Consider the following 26,759-nt stretch of genomic DNA (forward strand, 5'->3'; position numbering starts at 1 on the left):
ATTCTCGGCATTGAAGTCTGCAGCAGCTACTGTGGTACTTCGTCCACTACTCATTAATACAATTTCAATGCGTTGCTGCTGTGGAAATGCCATAGTGAATCACCTGCACAATAAACAGAATTTATCACGTCAATGCAATTTCAAATTTTAACAAGTCATAACTCCTACACAAATAAAGATGTTCTAAAACTGATTGCACATGTGTATTCCTGACACGGAGGCAGTTCAAAATGATGAATCACTTGACCTCTTTCCCATTTGAAATCCGCAATCCAAATCCAAGATCGCACCACATCTCTTAAAAGTAGCAGCCCACGCAGCAGACACCCCATCTAGACGCCATTATGATTCCTCACACCGTTCGACATTTGTAGGAGTGAAAGAAACGAATTATGATAACTTAATATTACAACACCATGTACATACAGCTATAATCGAGAGAGGAGAAAATGGAAAGACAAAATTTGCAAAAATCGGGAGCTACCTGCCTTCGAAGCAATAATAATAGACTGATAAACACATGTCATCCCATCTGGAATGACTAAAAAAAATTGTTCAAATGGCTCTGAGCACTATGGGACTTAACATCGGAGGTCATCAGTCCCCTAGAACTTTGGCGCTGATAACAACGGCGACCTGTCCTTACATGGAAGCAATGAGGGCTTGGTAGGTCGATGGAGGGAAGTGGCACCGTACAAAAGTCACCTAATTCCCGTTAATTCTGTGGAGGAGGGACAATAAGCTCTGCCATCCCAGTTGGCCGATCGGGTTCAGAACTGACGAGTTTGGCTGGACACTACATCAATTGGATTTCGTCACTGTGTTCCTCAACCACTCCATCACACTCCTGGCCTTGTTATATGGCGCATTATCTTGTTGAAAAATTCCACACTCGTCGGGAAACATGATGGTCATGAAGGGGTATACATGGTCTGTAAGGATTGTATGTCACTCCTTTGTCATCATGGTGCTTTGTAAGAGCTCCACCGGACCTATGGATGCCCTCGTGGATGTTCCGCAGAGCATAATGGAGCCAGGGCCAGTTTGTCTCCGTACCACAGTACAGTCGTTTAGGAGCTGTTCCCCTAGAAGACAACGGATCCGTGAACTCCCATCGGCTTGGTGAAGAAGGTATCGGGATTCATCAGCCCTTGAGACTATCCACCACTGCGTCTAATTCCAGTGCCGATGTTGACGCCGCCGGCCACGGTGGTCTCGCGGTTAAGGCGCTCAGTCCGGAACCGCGCGACTGCAGGTCGAATCCTGCCTCGGGCATGGATGTGTGTGATGTCCTTAGGTTAGTTAGGTTCAAGTAGTTCTAAGTTCTAGGGGACTGATGACCAAAGATGTTAAGTCCCTTAGTGCTCAGAGCCATTTTTGATGATGACGCCGGCCGGTGTGGCCGAGCGGTTCTAGGCGCTTCAGTCTGGAACCGCGCGACCGCTACGGTCGCAGGTTCGAATCCTGCCTCGGGCATGGATGTGTGTGGTGTCCTTAGGTTAGTTAGGTTTAAGCAGTTCTGTGTTCTAGGGGACTGATGGCCTCAGAAGTTTAGTCCCAGAGTGCTCAGAACCATTTGAACCATTTGAACCGATGTTGACGTGCCATTTCAGCCGCTTTCTGCCGATTTCTTGGTGGGTCGTCGGCGGCGGAGGCCCACAGTTACCAGTGTTCGGTGCTCTATGTGTTCAGACACGCTTGTACTCTGCCCAGCATCAAAGTCTGATGTTAGTTGCGCCACAGTTCGCCACCTGTCCTGTTTACCAGTCTTTCCAGCCAACGACGCCCGACATCAGTAAGGAGCAACAGCCGCCCAGCCCCACGACACGTGGACGTGGTTTCACCCTGATTTCGCCACGTGGAAGACGCTCACTACTGTACTCCCCAAACACCAAACAAGTCGCGCAGTTTCCGAAAAGTTCGGGCCAAGCCTCCAGGCCATCACAATCTGCCCTCAGTTAAAGTCAGATATCACGTTCTACAGACGGACAGCGCTCCTACTGATAGTACATGCACCGCGTCTCTTATTAGCAGTCATTCTTCGCCAGGTGACGCTGCTATCTCCCAGACGGATTTATATCTATAGCAGGTCGGTTATCATAATCTTCTGGCTGTGTAAGTTCTCAAGTTGCGTAGGTGCATTGACATTAGGTGTTTGCAACACATGACAATTCATACCGGACCGGGACCCTAACTTGTCGCCAGCGGACGCCTTAACGACTTCGGCTACCCGAACAGGCCTCCTGTACCGATCCAAATTTCTAAATGACACATGGGTGTTTTGTAGGCCAGGCGGTAGTTATGTACTTTGATGAACACTTGCCTGTCGATACGCATGTAGCGAAATCAGACCGCGTTCAGAGTAAAGACATTTTGTCTGTCAGAATTTTATCAGTAAACTGTAGAATCATGGCTCGAAGACTTCTTAAGTAATAGAAACGAGTGTGTTCTCCGCGACGGTGAGTGTTCATCAGACACAAGGGTGTCGTCAGGAGCACGCCAGGGAAGTGTGATGGGATCGCTATTGTTTCCTATACGTACAAATAATCTGACAGAGAGGGTGGCAGCAATTGTTTGCAGATAATATTGTAGCGTACGAGAAGGTGTTGTTGTAGAGTGACTGTAGGAGGATACAAGTTGACTTAGATAAAATTTCTAGTTGGTGTGATGAATGGCAGCTGATTCTAAAAGCAGAAGAATGTAAGTTGATGCGGATGAGTAGGAAAAAACAATGATGTAATGTTCTGATATACGATTGGTAGTGTCCATCTTGAAATGGGCTTAACGTTGCGAAGCAATATGGAGTGAAAGAAGCATGGGAAGATTGTGACTGGGATGGTGAATTGTCGATTTCGGTTCACTAGTAGAATGTTTGGAAAGTGTGGTTCATTTTTAAAGGAGACCGCATACAAAATGCCAGTATGACTAAACGTGAGTATTGCACGAGTGTTCGGGATCTTCACAGAGTCGTCTTTAAGGATGCCATCGAAGCAATTAATCGAAGTGCTGCTGGATTTGCTACTGGTATGTTCGAATAACACGCAAGTATTGCGGAGATAATTCGGAAACTTGAGTGGAAATCCGTGGAGAGAAGGCGGTGTTTTTTCCGAGGAACACTGCTGAGAAAATTTAGAGAATCGGAATTTGAAGCTGATTACAGACTGCTTCTACTGCCACCAATATACGTACATTTCGTATAAGGACCATGAAGATACGATGCGAAAAATTAGGACTCATACGGAGGCATACAGATAGTCATTTTTCCCTCGTTCTATTTGCCGTGAAACAAGAAAAGAAACAAGTAGCGGTACAGGGTACCCTTCGCCACACACCGTACGGTGGCTTTCGGGTTATGTATATGGATGTAGATGTAGTCCATGTACTCGCACACTTCGTAATGATCGCACAGGGAGTTTATATATCATAATCGCCGGAGAAAGCTCCGTCTTTGCGCTGAGAGCAGCGAAACTCGGCCTTGCGGTCGTGAGATCGATGATCCCTGCGGAGCTATCAATGGCCGCAGCAACAGGTCGCCGTAGCGCCTGGCGGCACAGTTTGATGTTTCCCTGCAACCCAATATCCATGCGTTTGCTCTGCAAAGCGACGCCTTGCTCCGCTCGCTTACATTACTCAGTAATATGTCACTGCATGCGAGCCTCATCTGCATACCGGTGCTACAGCTTTGGTATGCGAATGCGGTGGCGGCGTCGTCCTCTGAGCGTTTCCGCGAGACAGGCAGCCGTGTATGAATGCCAAGCATGAAGTTCCGTCTTCCTTCCTTGAAATTAGAATCTTCCGTTCCCTCTTGCGAAAATAGAACACTGATGTAGTAAGAAAAAGAGTCAAGCAAACTAACAAATTTAACGCGTAGGAAGGTGGGTATGTAGTTTGCGGTTGTGACCTTTTCTCTGATGATTCCCGTCCGATTACAAATACCATGTAATGTATTTTAAGCAACTTCTAATGTTCCCTTTACATCACACAAAATTCTTGTCACCTTTCATGAGTTTGTTTGCGCTGTTGGACTACATGTTCCGTTTCGAAAATAGGTAATTCTGAATATATTTTCGTAAGAAACACTGGTTGTACACTTCCAGAACGAGATTTTTCACTCTACAGTGGAGTGTGCATTGACATGAAACTTCCTGGTAGATTAAAACTGGCTGACCGGAGTGGCCGTGCGGTTCTAGGCGCTACAGTCTGGAACCGAGCGACCGCTACGGTCGCAGGTTCGAATCCTGCGTCGGGCATGGATGTGTGTGATGTCCTTAGGTTAGTTAGGTTTAATTAGTTCTAAGTGCTAGGCGACTGATGACTTCAGAAGTTAAGTCGCATAGTGCTCAGAGCCATTTGAACATTTTTTTTTATTAAAACTGTGTGTCTGACCTAGACTCGAACTCGGGACCTTTGCCTTTCGGGAGCAAGTGCTCTGCCATCTGAGCTACCCCAGTACGCCTGACTTGCTTTATTTGGCTTATGTTGATGTTCCTCTTTGAATTCACTGACCATTCTGTTTAACTGCTCTTCCAAATCCTTCACTGTCTCTGACAGAATTACAGTGTTTCACCAAACCTCAAACTTTTTATTTCTTCTCCCTGAACTTTAATTCACACTCCTGATTTTCCTTTGGTTTCCTGTACTGCTTGCTCAGCATACAGATTGAATAACATCGGCGACAGGCTACAGCACTTTCTCACTACCCTCTCAACCACCACTTCCCTTTCCTGCTCCTCGACTCTTATTAACTACCGTCTGGTTTCTGCACAAGTTGTAAATAGCCTTTCGACCCTTGTATTCTGCCCCTGATACCTTCAGAATTTCAAAAAGGGAATTCCAGAAAACATTGTCAAAATCTTCCTCTAAGTTTACAGATGCAATAAACGTAGGTTTGCCTTTTCTTAACTTATATTCTAAGAGAAATCATAGGTTCAATATTGCCTCGCGTGTTCCTCATTCCTTCGGAATTCAAACTGCTCTTCCCCGTCGTCGGCTTTTACCTGGTTTTTCTTTCTTCTGTACAGAATTTGTGTTACTGTTTTGCAACCATGAGTTACAGAATTGATTGTTCGGTAGTATTCACACTTGGCAGCACCTCCTTTCGTTGAAATTTCAATTATTATATTCTTCTTCAAATCTGAGGGTATTTCGACTGTCTTCTATATCATGCACAACAGATAGAAGATTTTTGTCATGGCTGGTTCTCCCATGGCCTTCAATAGTTCTGACAGACTGTCGTCTACACCAGGGCCTTGTTTTGATTTAGGTCTTTCAGTCCGATGTTAAATTCTTGTCGCAGTATCATATCCCCCATCTCACCTTCATCTACGTCCTCTTTCAGTTTTATGATATTGCCTTCAAGTATGTCTACCTTATATAGACTCGCTGTATACTCCTTCCATCTTTCAGCTTTCCTTCAGTGCTAAGTTCTAGTTTTCCATCTCAGTTCGTGTCATTGATACAACTGCTTCTATTTCCTCCAAAGGCCTCTTTAATTTTCCTGTAGGCTGTATCTACCTTTCCACTAGTGATATATGCTTCTAAATCCTTACATCTGTCCTCTAGCCATTCCTGCATAGCCATCTTGCACTTCCTGTCTACCTTAGTTTTTAAATGTTTTATTCCCATTCACCTGCTTCATTTACTACTGATGTTTTCTCATTTCATCAGTTAAATTCAACAACTTCCGTGCTATCCAATGATTTCTATTAGACCTTGTCTTTTGACTTATTTAATCATCTGCTGCCTTCACTGTCTTAACCCTAAGACAGCCCATTCGTCTTCTACTGTATTCCTTTCCTCTGTTCTTAGTAACCGTTGGTTTATGCGTCTTCTGAAACTATCAACAACATCTAGTTCTTGCAAGTTATCCAGGTACCATCTCGTTAATTTCCCATCTTTTTGCAATCTATTCAGTTTTAATGTAAAGTTCATAACCAGTACATTGTGGTCAGAGACCACATATGCCCCTGGAAATGCCTTGCAGTTTAAAATCTGGTTCAGAAAGCTCTGTCTTACCATTATATAATCAAATGAAACCTTCCGGTGTCTCCAGGTCTCTTCCACGTACACACCATTCCTTCTTAAACGAAGTGTTAACGATAATTAAACTATGCTCTGTGCAAAATTCTACCAGGCGGCTTCTTTTTTCATTCCTTTTCCCCAGTCCATATTAATATACTCCTTTTCCTTCTCTTCCTTTTCCTGCTATCAAATTTTTGTCCCTCATCACTATTAAACTTCTGTCTTCCTTCACTATCTGTAAGATTTCATTTATCTTATATACATGGCAGCAATCTCGTCATCATCTGAGGAGCTAGCTGGCTTATAAACTTCTGTATATAGAATTTCTAACATTCTGAAGTTGCTGCGAAAGTCACTGTTTATCATCTGCCAATTAGTGGAGCGAAATTGTTCTCTACGGCTTTCTTATTTGCTTTTCTGTATTAAAATCAATATTTAAATAAAAGTGGCGCACATCACTCAATCGCTGTCATTTACATCTATCCATAAACCTTGATGCACTCTCTGTATCGTTTTGCTACGGAATTAGGTTAATTTTGATGATTTTTGTCTTCGTTTGTCTACCTACTACAGTTTCAGAAGACATGTGGCATAAGTCCGTTGCATATTTGTTTTCCAACATCGTGTTAGCTGGACAACACTTCCAGCGTTCGTCAACTTACCCACGTGGTCTAGCGTGACGCCACACCACTTTCGTCGCCACGCAGGTTCCCAGACAGCCAATCTCGGCACGCATTCCAGCATGCATTACGGTTTATCGGAAGAGCTTCCGCCACAGACCAATGTCCGATGCCACCAAAGGCATCATTTACTCTCTTTAATTTACAAATCACTTTCGCTTTTGTGCCAACTGTCGAACGGAACTTTATTTTCTGGCAGTTTGCAAATGCGTGGATTTCAGCAAAATAAATTCCCAACGTAGCTGTTCGCTGATGATGTAAACATTCCACCATAGATGTTGGCAAGACGGACTGGGTGCCGGATTTAGGCTCACACAGTGGATATTCGCATCCATGTAAACGCCCTATCGCATTTTATTGTTGAGATGCTTCAAATGGCTCTGAGCACTATGGGACTTAACATCTTGGTCATCAGTCCCCTAGAACTTAGAACTACTTAAACCTAACTAACCTAAGGACATCACACACATCCACGCCCGCTGCAGGATTCGAACTTGCTACCGTAGCGGTCACGCGGTTCCAGACTGAAGCGCCTAGAACCGCACGGCTGTTGAGTTGCTACACTGTTTGACAATTGCTAAGGAACAAAGACATGGTTGTACAGGAATAATCACATGCGATTATGGACGACATGTAACGCAGTACATACGTGATAGAAGAGCGGTGCGTTTACTAGGAAACGTGGTACAGATTTGACCACATCGGGAAGCGGGGTGCCATCCGGTGTGGCCGAGCGTTTCTAGGCGCTACAGTCCGGACCCGGGCGACCGCTCCGGTCGCAGGTTCGAATCCTGCCTCGGGCATTGATGTGTGTGATGTCCTTATGTTAGTTAGGTTTAATTAGTTCTAAGTTCTAGGGGACTGATGACCTCAGAAGTTAAGTCCCATAGTGCTCAGAGCCATTTGAACAATTTTCGAAATCAGGGTAACAGACATAAACAACATTCATATTAGACACGGGTCAGACTCCCTACGGACTCAGTGAGAAATATGCCCTCCTCGAGCAGTAACGCACATATAGCGTCTGTCATACATTCTGGCTACCCAACTGTAGGGGAGTCCGTGCGGGATATTGCCCCCTCCTCTCTCAGGACATTTTTCAGTTCTTACATGTATTGGGAATGGGGTGTTGCTTGAGAAACATGTCTTTCAAGAGAGCCCCACGCTTTCTCTATAGATCTTAGGTCCAAAGAGCCCGCAAGCAATTTCATTCTTGTACGTTCAACATCTTCACTCTCCTGTGTGCGTGACACCTCAGACGTGCTATGTGGTTGGGCATCGTCATCCATTAACAGAAAGTCGGGACCTACCGCACCCCAAAACTGAGGATGATCCAGAATAACATCGGTGCAATACCGCTCTGTTGTAACGGTAGATCACGCGAAGATAAGCAGCAGTATTCGGCCACCGAACGTAATGCCTGCCCACACAGCAACGCCTAGGCTATAGCGATGACGTTCAGGAACATTCTGTGGTGTGTAACGTGTTCCCGTTCCTCTGCACACTGACTGGTCGCCTATCACAAGCCATAGTGAAACGGGATTCGTCGGAGACCATCCCTGTGGATCACGGTTGCTGATCGAAACCAACATATTCCCTACACCAAACTAACTCTTTCTCGAAGATGACACGGTTGAAACTAGATACATTTAACAGACTTCCTAGCATACAGACCACTCTGATTTGTCGCTGCATGGTTCTGGCAGAGACAAGTGTACCGGTAGCGGTTTCAAGGTCTGCCGCGATCTGCCTAGGAGTGAGATGTCGGTTATGTTTCGCCACTAGGGCTACGTATCGATCCCCTTGCGGTGTGGATGTCCGGTTGGCTTTCGCATAGCGTTTCTATCTTCATCAGCCTTTTCGGAACCCGAGGTGACTCTTTTTTGAAGCCACCCATTAGTGTGCCCACAACAGTAACACTTTGACCGGCTTTAAGCTGTCCAGCTGTTCTTCCACGATCGCAAGCACTTTAATTATGTTTTGCAGACGTGCCGTACGACACAGACCGTCGCACTACTCCGTTGCACAAAAGTTTCGTTAAATATCGTACTGAATAAACTGTCGAATGCACACAAAGCGTTCCTGTACAGGCTTCACTCCAGTGAACACGTCCCGCCCTCTATGCTTCCTTTTACTATCAAGGCCGTGTGTTCCGCAGCAATTGTCTCTTTTACGGAGCAACTGGCAGTAGTTCCTTAGCAGTGGTCTAGCAGTGTACTTGATCTGTACGAATGTCTACTAATGTGATTTTTTGACTGTGAGGGATTTGAAAGTACTTAACTGTCCAACAAACCACTCATTTTATTTATTTAAGTGAAAAGAAATACTCTATACCTTTATTAAATACAGATACAGAAACACGTTATACAGTATTTGCTAAATTAACAGAAGTACACAATCGATTACTTACTACGAAATACTTGCTAATTCTCTAATTAGGAACAGGACTGTCTCCTTTCTCACTAAAACGTTTTCCAGCTCCAAAATGATGGAGCACAATAATATTTCATATATGACCATTTCTTTTTTCCGCTTAGCTTCCGGTCTGGCTACGTGTGACAAAACGTTTTTACACGCAGAATTAGGCAAGGACTAAATTTTTAAGCATTTCTTCTTGAACATCCTCTTCTTCCTTCGTGCACGTGCTTGGACGTATTCAAGCAATTCGTATTCTCTCTTTACTAAAACTCTTACATGGGAGCTCATAGCCTCACTCATAAACACTAAATCCACTACAGTAGTGACGAAGTCGGAGCTCATAATTTCCAAAGATCTTTCGCCTAAATTATCCGGGATTCTGAAAATTTCGTATTTTATCAGAGAATCAAAATTGTTACGACCTTAACGTGTAGACACAAAAGGGAAAAGTCAGTTTCCATCGTTCGAGTTCTGTTTCTTCCTCGAGTTGTGTCACCTATAAAACTAATGTCTACTAAGTTTCTCGTTCACTTCCAGTTTGTTGATCTATCTTAATAAGACTTGTCACAACGTAAGTGAAAATTAATAAGCAATGGTACGTAGGAATTAGTTTTTTAGTAGTAATGCAAGCACCGTTGCTCCTGTTGTGTTTAAATGATTATTTCACCTGTCAACTTTCCTGAGCTATTAATTTTTAAGTAGAACACTGCGAATTGTAACTTTTCATTTTGCAAACAGCGCGGTGGACAAAGCAGCTTAATATACAAGCTTATGTAGCTAAGCAGCTTATCGCATATATTTCCGGAAACATTTTAGATATCGCAGTTCTGTATTCACCGATATTAATTGTGTGGAAGTCTTCACTAAACGACGTATACTCTTTTTATAGCTTTAATTGCCGAAATATAGCTACCAATTCTGCTTTTTCAGATGGGTATAGAGTAAGTTTATAAATATTGTAATTTGTAGGAAACTACTTATCCTGTTCCTAAGAGTGGCATGCCGTTGAATTAATTTTTTTTTATATATAACTACGATGCTAGCAACCATAGTTCCAGCTGAAAAGCGAAGTTTCCGATGTCGCCATAATTAATATAGCTATGAAATGATATTATTCGTTATTTAGTTTTGTTTATAAATTCATTTGACTCAGAACAGAATTAAGATATTTTAAACTGTTCAGGAAATATCTCAGATGAACCCAACACACGGGTACAATGGAAAACTCCCCTTGCCTATGTTCACCTACCTATGATTAATCCACTGGCTGCGTACTCGTCCTTACAATGCCATTACTAATAACTGCACTGGAATTCATTCCCAAATGTAGCAGCAATTAACACGGAAGGGAAACCTTTCCTCGTAAAAAACGGTGGCATTTCTTGGATAATACTGCTTATATTCTGGTACTACGGACCTAAATTAGAACTATTCTGTTCACTTTCTAAAATATGCTGTACTCTGCAATGAAAAGATATGTACTGTTAATTCCATCTCAGCCAAAATTTTCCTGTCTAGAGAAATCTTTTATCGCGTGCTGGTGAACGTTCAGTTGCACAGAGCCTCTCAGACACATTCGGCGTCAGAGGAGATAAGCGTGTACATCTATCTTTCAGAATAGCTGTATCTTTACAATAGCCATACTTTTAATTCTATGGCTGTTCATCAAAACTCTCGTAATAATTATACGGTGTTGTTCACTCTTACACGAAGCAGTCTCCATATGTGTTACTCTCAAAATTTGACACTTATCCCTTCTCCGCAGCCGGCCGCGGTGACCGAGCGGTTCTAGGCGCTTCAGTCCAGAACCACGCGACTGTTACGGTCACAGGTTCGAATCCTGCCTCGGGCATGGATGTGTGTGATGTCCTTAGCTTAGTTAGGTTTAAGTAGTTATAAGTTCTAGGGGACTGATGACCTCAGATATTAATTCCCATAGTGCTCAGATACATTTGAACCATTTGAACCTTCTCCGTACATCTGTTACGCAGAGCAATAAATACTCTCTTTTAGCACACCATTCCGCATGTTTAATGGGCCGTGCTGGCGCCAAACTTCTCTCTGTCACGACAGTTAATCGACGCAAGGGTGCGTCCGCAAGCGATCAAGCACTGCGTTCAGAGTATCGATACGTAAAGCAGCGCGCTACTTACTATTTACAATATCAGTTGGCCCTGAGCACTATGGGACTTAACATCTGAGGTCACCAGTCCCTTAGAACTTAGAACTAATTAAACCTAACTAACCTAAGGACATCACACACATCCATGCCCGAGGCAGGATTCGAACCTGCAACCGTAGCGGTCGCGCGGTTCCAGACTGTAGCGCATAGAACCGCTCGGCCACTCCGGCCGGCTCAGTTAGAGGCTGTGAATGATAGTCTAAATTTGCACACTTTATGGAGAACACAAATTCTGGCACATCCTGACTGAACACTTGAAGAGAAGCATATTACTCACGCCGATAAGGCCAAACACATCACATTCTCTACCTTTTTCATATGATTTGAAGATATTTTCAGCTACGCATGCATCTGATTACGACTGTATGTAATTAGCAATAAATTTCATTTGAGGAAGAAGAAGAAGAGCAAAATGCTTAGCCTCGTTCGATAGCTCTGTTGCCGCAATGTTTACTGTTGGTTACACTACGACGGAAACATATCAATCTTCAGTGGAAGCGTTTCCTGTAAATACAACGTTCGTCACCTGAAAATGACCTTTTGATCGAAGCTAATCTCAAGAATAAAGAACACGTACTCCTGCAGCAGCTTTTTATGGTTAATGATGTCGTTCTTCAAAAAGTGTATAAAGTAATTTATCTGTTTCATATACTTTTTACCAATGTCTGTGGGCATGAGATCTCTCGACAACATTCTGCTGACATCAAGTGATTTGCAGTTATATGTACATTACTTTTAATTACAGCCGAATGGTTCAGCGAGTCTGACTCTCAAGCGAATGACCCGGGTTCAGCTCCCGTTACTGCCAGTGACCTTGGTGGGACTCGTGATACCAACCGAGTGGCTATTTGAGATGTAACAGCTCTAAAGTCTGAAAAGTCGACTGAAGCCGGGAGATCAATGTGCACACCCCATGCCCGTCCATGCCAAATGGGCATATGGCCACATGGCAGAGGATCACACGGCAGCCGGTTGACATCATATAGTCTTCAGGATTTGATCGCAGCCTTAAAGTTTTTTAGATTCGTTTAGAGTGCGATTGATGTTTTCTGGGTGTGCTAGTGAGGTTCTGTACCGAAATTTGTTACGATCCACAAAGATTGATACATATACTTTAGTGTTATCTTTAAGTAAGCTTTATATTTAAAAGAATCTGTTATGTCCGTAATTCCTTACTTTACTTTTAATATGACCTTGTTTGGCACATACAGCACAAGAATAAACTCAACACCATAACTTCACATTTTCACATACAATTGTTTACATGCGCAAGATTCTTAACTACTTTGATATCATCTATTTCAGTTGCTAAGGTATCACATAAATCAGAACCTGTTTTAATAGCATAATTATAAGATGGCACATACTATAGAGGGTGTTCCACTGACAGTGACCGGGCCAAATATCTCACGAAATAAGCATCAAACGAATAAACTACAAAGAACGAAATTCGACTAGCATTAAGGGGGAAACCAAATGGTGCTTTGGTTGGCCTGCTAGATGGGCGCTGCCATAGGTCAAACGGTTATCAACTGTGTTTGTTTAAACAGGAACCCCCATTTTATTACATATTCGTGTAGTAAGTAAAGAAATATGAATGTTTTAGTTGGAGCCCTTTCTTCGCTTTGTGATAGATGGCGCTGTAATAGTCACAAGCGTATAAGTACGTGGTATCACGTAACATTCTGCCAGTGCGGACTGTATTTGCTTCGTGATACATTACCCGTCTTAAAATGGACCGTTTACCAACTGCGAAAAAGGTCGATATCGTGTTGATGTATGGCTATTGTGATCAAACAGCCCAACGGGCATGTGCTATGTATGCTGCCCGGTATCCTGGATGACATCATCCAAGTGTCCGGACCGTTCGTGGGATATGGCTCAAATGGCTCTCAGCACTATGGGACTTAACATCTGCGGTCATCAGTCCCCTAGAAATTAGAACTACTTAAACCTAACTAACCTAAGGACAGCACACAACACCCAGCCATCACGAGGCAGAGAAAATCCCTGACCCCGCCGGGAATCGAACCCGGGAAGTCGTGGGATACTTACTTTATTTAAGGAAACCGGAAGTATTCGGCCACATGTGAAACATCAACCACGACCTGCAACAAATGATGATGCCCAAGTAGGTGTTTTAGCTCCTGACGTGGCTAATCCGCACATCAGTAGCAGACAAATTGCGCGAGAATCGGGAATCTCAAAAACGTCGGTGTTGAGAATGCTACATCAACATCGATTGCACCCGTACCATATTTCTATGCACGAGGAATTGCATGGCGACGACTTTGAACGTCGTGTACAGTTCTGCCACTGGGCACAAGAGAAATTACGCGACGATGACAGATTTTTTGCACGCGTTCTATTTAGTGACGAAGCGTCATTCACCAACAGCGGTAACGTAAACCGGCATAATATGCACTATTGGGCAAAGGAAAATTCACGATGGCTGCGATAAGTGGAACATCAGCGACCTTGGCGGGTAATGTATGGTGCGGCATTATGGGAAGAAGGATAATTGGCCCCCATTTTATCGATGGCAATGTAAATGGTGCTATGTATGCTCATTTCCTACGTAATGTTCTACCTATGTTACTACAAGATGTTTCACTGCATGACAGAATGGCGATGTACTTCCAACATGAAGGATGTTCGGCACATAGCTCGCGTGCGTTTAAAGCGGTATTAAATAGCACATTTCATGACAGGTGGATTGGTCGTCCAAGCACCATACCATGGCCCGCACGTTCACCGGATCTGACGTCCCCGGATTTCTTTCTGTAGGAAAGCTGAAAGATATTTACTATTGTGATCTACCGACAACGCCCGACAACATGTGTCAGCGCATTTTCAATGCATATGCGAACATTACTGAAGGCGAACTACTCGCTGTTGAGAGGAATGTCATTATACGTATTGCCAAATGCATTGAGGTTGATGGACATCATTTTGAGCATTTATTGCGTTAATGTGGTATTTACAGGTAATCATGCTGTAACAGCATGCGTTATCAGAAATGATAAGTTCACAAAGGTACATGAACCACATTGGAACAACCGAAATAAAATGTTAAAACGTACCTACGTTCTGTATTTTAGTTTAAAAAACCTTCCTGTTACCAACTGTTCGTCTAAAATTGTGAGCCCTATGTTTGTGACTATTACAGCGCTATCTATCACAAAGCGAAAAAGGTGGTCCAACTAAACTATTCATATTTCTTTACGTACTACACGAATATGTAATAAAAAATGGGGGTTCCTATTTAAAAATGGCTCTGAGCACTATGCGACTTCTGAGGTCATCAGGCACCTAGAACATAGAACGAATTAAACCTAACTAACCTAAGGACATCACACACATCCATGCCCGAGGCAGGATTCGAACCTGCGACCGTAGTGGTCACGCGGTTCCAGACTGAAGCGGCTAGAACCGCACGGGCACACCGGCCGGCCGTTCCTATTTAGAAAAGGCAATTGGTATCCGTTTCCCCTATGGCAGTACCATATAACGGACCAACCATATCGCCATCTTCTTTTCCCCTTCAAACTAGACAAGTTTCGTTGTTTGTAGTTATTTTGTTTAACGCTTACTTCGTGAGATATTTGGCCCGGTCACAATCAATGGACCACCCTGTATAGTGGATTATCTAGTAATTCAGACAAGGACATAACCAGCCGAAAAGTAAATAAAGCTATCACTGAAATGATTTAAACATAGAATTCGCTTACGGTCCACACAAAAATACATCAGTTTTTTTCGGAATTGAGAAATGTGGGTTACGAAACAGATTTGGATATTGTGACTATACACTGACGTCAGTTGTCTGCGAAACATGAAACTTGAACCGGACTGGGAACCGAACCCGAATTTCCTGCTTATCGTATCAATCACTTCGGCTATCCCAGCACGCTTCCCAGTCCAGCACTGCTTTTCATTTGTCACAAACAGCTGACGTCAATGAATAGAAGCAGTATCCGAATCTATTTCGTAATGTTTTCTACTGCTACAGTCGTCAGTGGCAGTGTCTGTTCCTTCAGACATGCATACATGTCTGTAGGACATTATATTGTGAAGATGCACTGTATAAATACAGACACTGAAACCGTCAATGACCACAGATTTGGGTATATTTACGTCACTGACATACCTTGTACATGATGATAGCAGCATGTTGCCGAAACGCCCTGCTTCGGTAAATATTGGTAAAAAGTGACTGAAGCTGGTAAATTAATTTATAAATTTTGTTCATACTGTGGATGAATTTAACAAATTTCGTACAGCGTGAATGAATTTAGATTCAAAGTGTTTGTCACTAACGCGAGTGTTCCCCGTTTGACGCGACGCGTCTGAATTGTGCGTGGCTGCCGGTGGTTGCACGGCCTGTTCCGCTGTTGCAGATCATCAGCTACGACAGCCCGCGGGGCGGCGTGTCGGTGATCACGGAGAAGGGCCCCACCACGACCAGCTTCCTGCTCATCAAGCAGGCCCGGCCCTCAGACTCGGGCCGCTACCAGTGCAACCCTTCCAACGCGCAGCCGCGCCAGGTCAACGTGCACGTGCTGCATGGTACGTCAATGTCTCGCCGAGTGTCTCAGTGCGCACGCTGTTCACCACTATTGTAAACATTAAAAAGGAGGGAAACGAGATCTACTCTGACTTAACAACTTAGTGTGTCTACTTGGTGCCACTTTGGGCTAATGCATCATACACGACATCTTTCAATATGTCAGCCATAGTATACAGGAAGTACCACTACAGATGTGTAAATACATTACTGAAAATTTATATAAACGATGTTTAAGAGAATGCTATTTACAAATTCACTCATTAAATAGTACAAAGCTTAATATATCGTCAGTTCGTATCTTTACGGTATTCCTGGGGCATTTGATTTTGTAGATGATAATTGTCATAAAAACTAAGTTTTCATGGAATTGATGGCTTTACACTCAGCTTCTTTGAATCATAATTGACTAACATAATGCAAAAGCTTGTGTTCAGTAATTTAGCCAATGGCAGTAGGAAGAAAATTTTAATACGAGAAGAAAGAAAGGTCACAACGGGAGCCCCATAGGGTTCAATTTTGAGTCCACTCCTATTCCTTATAATTTTGATTGACCTTCCACTTAAAGTTCAACAAACAAAATTGGTACTTTTGCTGAGGATACTAGTGTTGTAATAAATCCCATTAAAGAGAAACCAAAAGAACAGTTGGTAAATGATATTATCCAAAGATTCATTAACTGGTTCTCTAAATGGTCTCACCCAAAATTCAGAAAAAACACGCTACATTCAGTGTTGCACAACAAATGCCGTCATACCTACAGCTGATGAAGCAATGAGCAGGGGTCAGTAAATAGGATAGAGTGCTCCAAATTTTTCGTTTACATATTTATGAAAAATTGTACTCGAAGAAGCATCTCAAGCAATTAAGTGCAACTACTTTTCTTTTTCGGTCAATTCCTAATCTTGCAAACAAACGTATCAACCTCCCGATATATTTAACGTATTTCCAAACTTAATGTCCTAAGGAATAATTTTCTAGGCTAACGCATCACTTAGAAAGTAATTATTGCACAAAAACGAGCCGTAACAATAATATGCTTTGTTCACTCGTGGACGACACCAAGTTTCCTTTTCAAGGAGCTAGACATTGAACTGCACAATCACAATACATGTATTCGCTAATGAAATTCGTCGTAATAATCCATCACAATTAAGAAGGACGGTGATGTACATACCTACAACACTAGAAGGGGAAAATGGCCTTTGTTACACATTGTTAAAGCTGCCTGTGGTTCAGAGAAGAGTTCAGTATGTAGGAAGAAATGTCTTTGATCATTTTCCCAATAATATAAAATGTCTGACAGGTAGCGAAGCAAGTTTTAAAACTAATTTACAATTATATCTCCTGGACAACACCTTCCCTTCCATTAACGAATTTCTACTTAAAAACTGGAAGCTAGTTAAAAAAATGTAAGTGTAGTTGCACGAGTAGGACTAAAAATAAGATGTTAACTAGTGTTAAAGCTTATCATGTATATATATGCTGTACACTGACTCATTCCACATCATTTCGGTAAATTAATGGTTACAATGACAAGCAGAAAATGTCACTAATTAAATATTGTGTCACTTATCCTTACTGGAAGTAGTGTTCAAAATGAGACAAAGACTCAGATACGTATTATATAAAAATCTTGAGAAAAAATTATTTTTGAGATATGGGCGATTTTAATTGTTTCGAAAACTTTCAGTTCTCACTGATGCAAGCTGTCTTCCCATTGTCGTTCATTCCTCATTTCTTGTAGGTTATATGTGTCTCTGTACATAATACACTGTGGTGCTATTGTGAGACATAGTACCTACAAGTGTCATCTACTAAACCCGGTCTATTCATACCGTTTGGAGATTGTAACATTATCAGCAAAAACTGTAACATATCATTTCCTGGTTGTCAATGCGTGACAGTACTGTCCATTATTCTGGTCGACTACGAAGCTTTCGTTTACGAGAGAAAAGTGATTTCTGGTCGGTTTGCAGACGATGAGTCGGACTTCTTCTAACGCTTCTAACTATGTGATGATAATAACGGACCAGGCTGATCGTAAGGGTGAATAAATTTCCGCCGAAGGCACTGCTCCGATGCGGTTGTATAAGCACCCACATGTATGAAAGGGATTAGTGTTAGATTAGATTAGATTCAGTTTTCGTTCCATAGACCCAAAACTGAGATGATTCTCGTGGGTATGGAACGTGTCAGAAAGTATGACATAAAAACAAAAACAGTTAAGTGTAATACTTACTACCTTGATCATTTGTCAGGAGATAGTCGAAAATAAGCAAATTCACTACGGTAAACGGGTAAGCAAATATTTACAGAATTAACACACTGTCAGAATGAAACACTGTTATTCACTTTTAATAAATGTATCACACGCAAAATACATAATCTTGACTGTAGTGACTATGTGTTGCCACAACTGAAATGTAACACATAGTTTTACTTAAGTTGACTTAACAGTCACTGTTAAGATATTCATCAATGGAGTAGAAGAAGTTGCCCATAAAAAAGTCTTTCAGACTATGTTCAAACCGTGCTTTATCTGAAACCAAGTTTTTAATGGTTGCTGGCAATTTATTAAAAATGTGTGTTCCTGAATATTGGACCCATTTTTGAACCAAGGTAAATGAATTTAAGCATTTATGTAGATTCATATTATTCCTAGTATTGATACTGTGTACTGAGCTATTGGTTGGAAATAGAGATGTATTACTTGCAACAAATTTCATTAATGAATAAATATACTGAGAAGCAGTGGTTAGAATACAAAGTTCCTTGAACAGGTTTCTACAAGATGTTCTTGCATTTACATCACAAAAGATTCTTATCACACGCTTTTGCACCCTAAAAACTTTCGTTCGGTATGATGAGTTGCCCCAGAATATGATCCCATACGAAATAACAGAATGAAAGTAAGCAAAGTATTGCCGCAGCATTGCCGATGACACCATAATACTCTAATTTACTTACGAGAGTGTTGTGGTTTACACAGTTGACAGGTCACAGAAAATGCCAGTAGCCTGTAATTTATTATCTAATTAATTAAGTACATTCTCACTGTAAGTGTAAATAGCTTACACTATATCAGAGCCCTTCAGAAATCCAAACTGTGACTTGAACATTATATCATTTGCAGTCATATGCTAAAGGAGGCGCTTGAACAAAACCTTTTCAAGTATTTTTGAGAAAGCTGGCAAAAGTGAAATTGGGCGATAGTTTGGTGGCATCTCTTTATCCCCCTTCTTGTAAAGAGGCTTAACTTCAGCATATTTTAGCCAGTGTGGAAATATTCCACTTATAAGAGATTGATTATACAAATAACTTAAGACATTACTCACATGAGCACTCTTTGATAACTTTGTTGATATGTTATCATACCCACTGTGATACATAGATTTTAAGGATTTTATGATGGATGCTACTTCCTTGGGAGATATAAGTGTCTTTTCCATTTTACTGAAGTTATTTTTAAAGACTGGTCTCAGATACTCCACTGCACTGTTAACCGACCTGATAACCACAAGCTGTCAGTAACGGAAATGAAGTAGTTGTTTAAGAGGTTTGCAACACTAACTGTACTTGTTACCAAAGTGTGGCATTCGTCTCTTTCCGATGTACCCACGCTAAGTGCGGAAACGTGAACTGTGGCGAAAGCATTACTAAATGCGTCGAAACAGGACAATACAGCGATAGACATCCATCAGAGAATAAGGAATGTGCATATGGGGGACCATGTTTGCTGAAAACTACCGTTGTGTATCACATTCCGTAGTGCTTCCGATTCGACACAAGACACCCTCGGTCCATGAGACTAGCCCCACTCATTACGAACAAGCAGGAGACTCTCGAATAACCGCCCTGTACTCCTCATCACTTCCCACGATATTATCAGGGCTTCATTCCCTTCAAAAATGTACTTGAAGGGTCGACGATTCACGTCAGACGAGGATGTGTAGTAGGCAGTTAAGGACTTTCACGCAACAGAGCACGGTGTTTTACCATATGGGTATCTTCAACCAGGTGGACTTTACGTCCTTCCAACGGAAACGTTTTGGTCGCCCCCTTTGCACGATATAGGAGGGTATATAAAGCGTGTTGGTGGGACGTAGGAAACAGTATAGTTGTTGCCGCAGTACGGAAAAGGATCTAATTACCTGAAGTCCAAAAGGGCATGATCATTGACTTTCAGGCCAAGTGGAAGCATTTCCAAAAGGGCTAAGTTCCGTAAAATGTTCACGTAATGCCATGGTTAATGAGTACCATGCCTGACAAAATGCTGCCATCCAAAATCGGAGCCAAGTCAGCTGTGACGCATCACGAGCCATTGATGATAGGGGTGAACGACAGCTGCGCAGATGTGTACATGTGAATAGACGTGGAGCACCTCACCAGCCAGAAGAACCCCAAGGGGCTACCAACAGCGTCTTCTCAAATACCGTTCAGCGAACATCTCTGCATATTGGCCTCCGCAAGAGGAACTGCTGTTCATTTACGATTAACGCTGGAATTTTCAAGCCGAAACAGCAAGTGGTCTTCCACTGAGTGGCGAAAGGTGGTCTTTCATGATGAATCACGTTGTATGCTCAGTCAGACAATTGGCCGCTGGTGCGCATGGCCCTCCAACACCCGTCGGAAGGATCCAGGTTGGAGGAGGTAGCGTTATGGTCTAGAGCATTTTTTCGTGGCGTTCCGAGAGATATCTCGTCAGTCTGGAAGGCACAATGGATAACCACAAGTACACATGCATCCTTTGGGACCATATCCACTCTTAAACGCCTATTTTTTTTCTCGGCGATATGGTATATACTAGAAGTGGAATGCAACGTGTCACACAGCTCGCAGTGTACATGCGTGGTTGCAAGAGCTCCAGGATGAGTACCGTACTGCCCTGGCCACCAGGCTCCCCGGATTTAAGCCCAGCTTAGATTCAGTGTGGCCGAGCGGTTCTAGGCGCTTCAGTCTCGAACTTCGCGGCCGCTACGGGCGCACAGAGCCATTTGAAACAGCCACGTAGGTCGGGCTGCATGGCTCCACATGCCTGTCCATACCTTCCAGAACGTCGCTGGCTTTTGTCTGCTCGTCTCGCAGCGATCTCCAGTGCTAAATGTAGTTATTCTGGGTTTTGACAGTCGCATTAATGTGACTAGACAGCGTAGAAGAAATGACCATTTAACCTTGTCTCTCGGGTCAGAGCGAAGCTGGCGGCTGTTATATACCATGATATCATACGTGTAGCGGGGCACACAAATAAGGTCTGTCACAAACATTGCCGAGGAAGTCTACGGAGCAACATGCTGCCTGATTTGTCTCGCACAGCGAGTAGCATTAAGAGGGCGTGAGTTCTGGCCATTGTCACGAGGGGATCGCCAGAGACTACGGGAGATCCGAGACAACAGGCGACAAGGAACGTTTCAAAATATGACTGAGATCGTGGGGGTGGGGGGGGGGGGGGGAGTTAATAACGTAAACAGCGAGACATAGTCTTGTTAAAAGCGGGAAAAGGCAGCTATAGTAATCTTCTGTGTTCCACGCTCTACGAGGGCACCACACAATTTTCTACTCCTTGCACGACGGTATTTAACACAAACGGGCAGTGAGCAACGGCCTGTTCGGGGAGTTCCAGGAGCCTGACCTCTCCCTTCATCTGACCTTAAGCCACACCCATTGACAACTTACGCACTTTATAGGAGCGACTGTCTTGAGCATGAGACCAATTCCAAGGGCAGTCGGGTGTGTTCACAGAAGATGGTGTTTCATTCTGAAAAAGGCCTGAAGAATGCGAAAGGGTGTGTTAAAACCACAATGCCACAAGAGCTTATATCTGAATATTTTGTATCCCGCCTGGAAGGCGGCGCGTGGGTCTGCTCCTGAAAACTGAAGGGTAGGCCGAATGTCGGAAGCTAGGAGGAGCAGATGAGGTAGAACACTTGGTACTGCAATTAGGTTATAACTCTTTTACTTAACTTTGCGTACAGATGAGCACGTAAGTGCGAAGCCGTTCATCCATCAGGTCTAACAGCAGCTAGAAGCTGCAAAAGCAAAATCTGTAGTGGCTTCCCCACTATGAAATAGAAACAACGTTGTTTGGTAGTCTACTCGGAATCAAATGGGCAGAATATGGAGCGGCGCTCGTAGAGCTGCACAGCGCCGGCTAGAGGGCGCTGTCGTCTGTGTCGGTGTCGTAGTGCCAACCTACGGACTTGCACCTACGCCGTGGCATCGTAGCTATCGATACCACAGAATAACTAATTATATTTATAGCAGTTTTTTCTACGGGGCCTTTTTGTTAAACACACTACCGATTTCATGTCCTACAAACTTTTTAACTTCTTTTATATTGAGGGTGTAACGGGTACAACTACAGTTAATTCTATTGGTGACTGAGGACGGTGTGCTGTACAATGTTTCATCAATATTTACATCATTTGCAGATTAACAATTACAGTTATTATAAGTCGTATGTTTTTAGGTCGGTTAGTGCCTTCGAGAACGTATGGCAAGAGCAATCCATTAATGCTTATTTCCCCCTGAGCACCACACGAGGTATTGAAGTATGGACAATGGACGCAAAGACGTATTCTATGGTGAAAGACGTAGTCCACTGAGTGGTGGAGTTACGACTGTGCAGAAATCATCGGGTTGCATATTTTGTGACGTGTTTATGGGGAAACTGCTCGACGCAGAGAAAAGACTACAAACACATCAATGTGCGTTTGTTTGCTTTTCTTTAATTTTCAGTCATTCGTCTTATGACTGCTGTGATGCGATCCACCATGAACTGCTCGCCTGTACCAAGCTCTCCATCTCAGAGAAGTACTTCCAACCTACATGCTCATTTATTTGCTGGATGTATCCCAATCACTGTCTTGATCTATAGCTCTTATTCTATAAGGCTCCCTCTAATACCAGGGAAATTATTGACTGCCATCTTAACAGAAATCTTATTATCTTGTGCCTTATTCTTGTCAGTATTTTCCATATATTCCTCTTGTCTCCGATTCGGCGCGGAACCTCCTCGTTCCACCTAATTTTCAAAATTCTTCTGCAGCACCACATCTCAAATGCTTCGATTCTCTTCTTTTCCACTTTTCCCCAAATCAATTTGTTACTACCATACAGTGTTGTGCTCCAAACGTATGTTCTCAGAAATTTCTTCATCAAATTAAACCCTATGTTTGATACTAGTAGAATTCTCTTGGAAAGGAGTGCCCTTTTTGACAGGTGTAGGCTGCTTGCGATGTCGTCCTTGCTCCGTCTGTCATTGGTTATCTTGCTGCTGACTTCCGTAATTCTTAGATTTACTCTCAATCCGTATTCTCTACTCATTAGATTATTCACTCCATGCAGCAGACTGTTCTCCACTTTCACTGAGGATAGCAATGTCATCAGCGAACTTTATCACTGATATTCTTTCACCTTGAATTTTAACTTCGCTCTTGAACCTTTCTTTTATTTCTATCATTGCTTCTTCGACGTATAGATTAACGGTATGGGCGAAAGGCTTCATACCTCTCTTACACTCCTTTTAAATCGAGCGCTACGTTCTTGGACTTCCACTCCTATTATTCACTCCCGGCTGTTGAACGTGTTGAAAATTCCTCGTCTCTCCTTGTACGTCAGCCCTGTTTTCGTCAGAATTACGAACATCCTGAATCATTTTACGTTGTCTAACGCTTTTTGCAGGTCAACAAATCCTATGAACGTGCCTTAACTTTTCTTTAGTCCTGCTTCCAATATCAACTGCAACGTCAGAACTGCCTCTCTTGTGCCTTTACTTTTCCTAAAGCCGAACTTATCGTCATGTAACACATCCTCAATTTACTTTTCAATTATTTTGCATATCATTTTTGTCAGCGACTTGGACGCATCAGCTATTAAGCTGATTATGGGATAATTCTCGCACTTGTCAAACATTATATACATTCTACAGAACAACATGAATAGTCTTTTTTTTTGCCGTTTCTCTCAATGATTTTACAAATTCTGCTAGTATTTTATCTATCCCTTCTGCCTTATTTGATATTAAGTCATCCAAAGCTCTTTTAAATTCTGATTCTAATATTGCATCGCCTGTCTCTTCTGTATCGACACCTGTTTCTTCTTGAATTACATCAGACAAATCTTCCCCTTGATAGAAGCCTTCGATCTACCCTTTCCAGCTATCCCCTCTCTTCTCTGGATTTAACAATGGAATTCCCGTTGCACTCTTAATGTTACCATCCTTGCTTTTAATTTCACCGACAGATGTTTTGACGTTTCTGTATGCTGAGTCAGTCCTTCCGATAATCATTTCTTCTCCATTTCCTCAGATGTTTCAAGCAGCTAACTCGTCTTAGCTTCTCTACACTTCCCGTTCATTTCGTTTCTCAGCGACTTGTATTTCTGTATTCCTGAATTTCTCTGAAGATTTCTGTACTTCTTTCATCAGGCAAATGAAGTATTTCTTCCGATACCCATGGTTTCTTCGCACTTACGTTCTTTGTATTTATATTCTTCTTTCCACCTTCTGTGATTGCTATTTTCGGAGATGTCCATTTCTCTTCAACTGACCTGCCTACTGAGCTATTCCTTGTTGTTGTATCTACAGCCTTAGATAGCTTCAAGCGTGTCTCTTCATTCCTTATCACATCCGTATCCCACTTTTTGCCTATTGATTCGTAATAACGTATCTCTTAAACTTCAGCCTTCTCAACATCACTACTAAATTCTGATCTGAGTCTGTATCTGTTCCTGGCCACGACTTACTGTTCAGCATCTGATTTCGGAATCTCTGTCTGACAATGATGTAATCTAACTGAAGTCTTCCCGTATCTCCCGGCATTTACTAGCTGAAAGTTATTGCAGTACTCAATGAGTCTTTCCCCTCTGTCATTCCTAGTAGCAAGCCCCGTTCTCCTGAATCTCTTTCTTCTACTTCTTCCTCTACAAATGCATTCCATTTCCGTAATGTCTATTAGATTTTCATGACCCTTTACGTACTGAATTACTCGTTCAGTATCGTCATATACTTTTTCTATCTCTTAATCTTCAGCTTACGACATCGGCATGTATACCTGAACTATCGTGGTCGTTTTGGTCGGCTGTCGATTTTGATGAGAACAACCCCATCATTGAACTATTAACAGTAACATACTCTCTACCCTTCTTTCCAGTTCATAACGACTCCTACTCCCGTTATACCCTCTTCAGCTGCTGTTGATATTACGCTTTACTCATCTGACCTGATCCTTGTCTTCCTTCCACTTCATTTCACTGACCCCCCACTATATCGAGATTGAGCCATGGTATTCCCTTTTTCAGGTTTTCTTGCTTCCCTAATATGTTCAAACTTCTGACATTCCACATCATGACTCGTGGAATATTAACGTTTTGTTGGTTACTCTATCCTTCTGTCATGGTAGTCTCTCTCTCTTGGCAGTTTCCTCCCAGAGATACCAATGGTTAGGTCAACATAGCTCCTTTTCAGTTACAGGCCACATATGCTATGGATACACATTATGAGTCTTTAATGCAGTTGTCTCCATTGCCTTCTGCTTCTGATGCCGTTGGTCACTGCTGATCCTTCCGCCTGTACGGACAGTTTCCCATCCCAAGGGCACAGGAGTGCCCCGAAAATCTGTCCACTCCTCCTGCGCCTTTCACAAGACAGTTGCTATAATGAGAGTGAATTCTTATTCCGGAAGTATTCGGCTGCCAATGCTGCTTACTAAATGCAGTTGACGATTGGAGTGCTGGAATCACAGTTACAGATAGTCTGCGTAAACCAGTTATGTTGGCCACTGATTAACTAAGGCCTTAAGATGGCGCATTGAAGCTACACAATAAATAAATTCATAAGGACGGCTATAGCGTTTCATATTCTTACAGTACGAATGCGAAACAGTCTGTCGTGGAGGTTATCGTAAATCTGGGTATCCTTTAAGGAAAAGCTGCAATAACGAGATGATTTGTTTTTTGGCACGGAGAATACAAAAATCCACAGACTGAATTTGTCCTGTGGTTCCCTCTGGTATGGATCACAATGTCACAAACATTTTAGTAGAGATAGTTTGGTCTAAATGAATGCATTTTCATACGTTGACCAGGAATCAAGCAAAAACAAGTTATTTTGACAAGCTGTTGGCTAAAAACAGTGTTCACACCACAGTTATAGTTCTCATATGCCCGTTTTAGCACTTTTGCTCGCTGTGACGTAAATATTCCCTATTGTCGTTGCAAGATCGCACACACGAGAAAGAAACATAGCGAAAATAGCACATCCTACGTCTCGCAGCACAGTAAACTACCATCAAGATCAACAGTCGGCATACTTGTATAGGAATGAGTTAGGACATTGATGTTAGCTGACGCAACTCACTTTTCACTTCTAATTCCCAGGGTTCCTTTCATCAGCATTTCCTCTTCAAATCCCGATTGATTGGAGTTAAAAACAAGTTCATTACTGAGCAATGGAATGAGTTTATCTTATCTACTAACTTTAGGTGCGATTCCTCAGTTTCCTGAGCAACGACGAGGTAATGATTTGTCTGAAATTTTTTTTTCTTATCCCTTCCATTTCCATAGCACTGCCTGATGTTAGGCAACCATTCACTACTTTCCTTAAAATCACTCTTATCTCCGTCGCGCACAATCTAATATGCGTAACACAGTAGGTCACTATCATGTACATAAATTATATCGAGCATCGTTGAAATGGACAAAAACCAACATCTATAACAAGTGCACATCTTCCTCTCTTGAATATCCGTAGTTTTCCTTATGCACTAGATTTCCGATTTTCGGTGTATGTAATTATGTTTAGCATCACCTCCAGCAACAACAATGAGACGGGATTTGTGGCTCCCTGTACGACCAGGACTATGAACTATATGACTCGACACCTGTTTCATTA

The 26,759-nt window shown here is 42.5% G+C and overlaps 1 protein-coding gene across 1 annotated transcript in view; it reads left to right on the top strand.

Annotated features, from left to right (window-relative positions):
* The window catches only part of LOC126412294 (zwei Ig domain protein zig-8-like), an 899,595-nt gene that overhangs the window by 821,763 nt on the left and 51,073 nt on the right, over nucleotides 1–26,759 (top strand). The window contains exon 5 of the mRNA XM_050081809.1: nucleotides 15,702–15,870. Coding sequence (XP_049937766.1) covers nucleotides 15,702–15,870 — 169 coding nt within the window. The remainder of the gene's footprint in view (nucleotides 1–15,701; nucleotides 15,871–26,759) is intronic.

This window comes from Schistocerca serialis, chromosome 7, assembly GCF_023864345.2.
Source record: "Schistocerca serialis cubense isolate TAMUIC-IGC-003099 chromosome 7, iqSchSeri2.2, whole genome shotgun sequence".
Lineage (NCBI taxonomy): Eukaryota > Metazoa > Arthropoda > Insecta > Orthoptera > Acrididae > Schistocerca > Schistocerca serialis.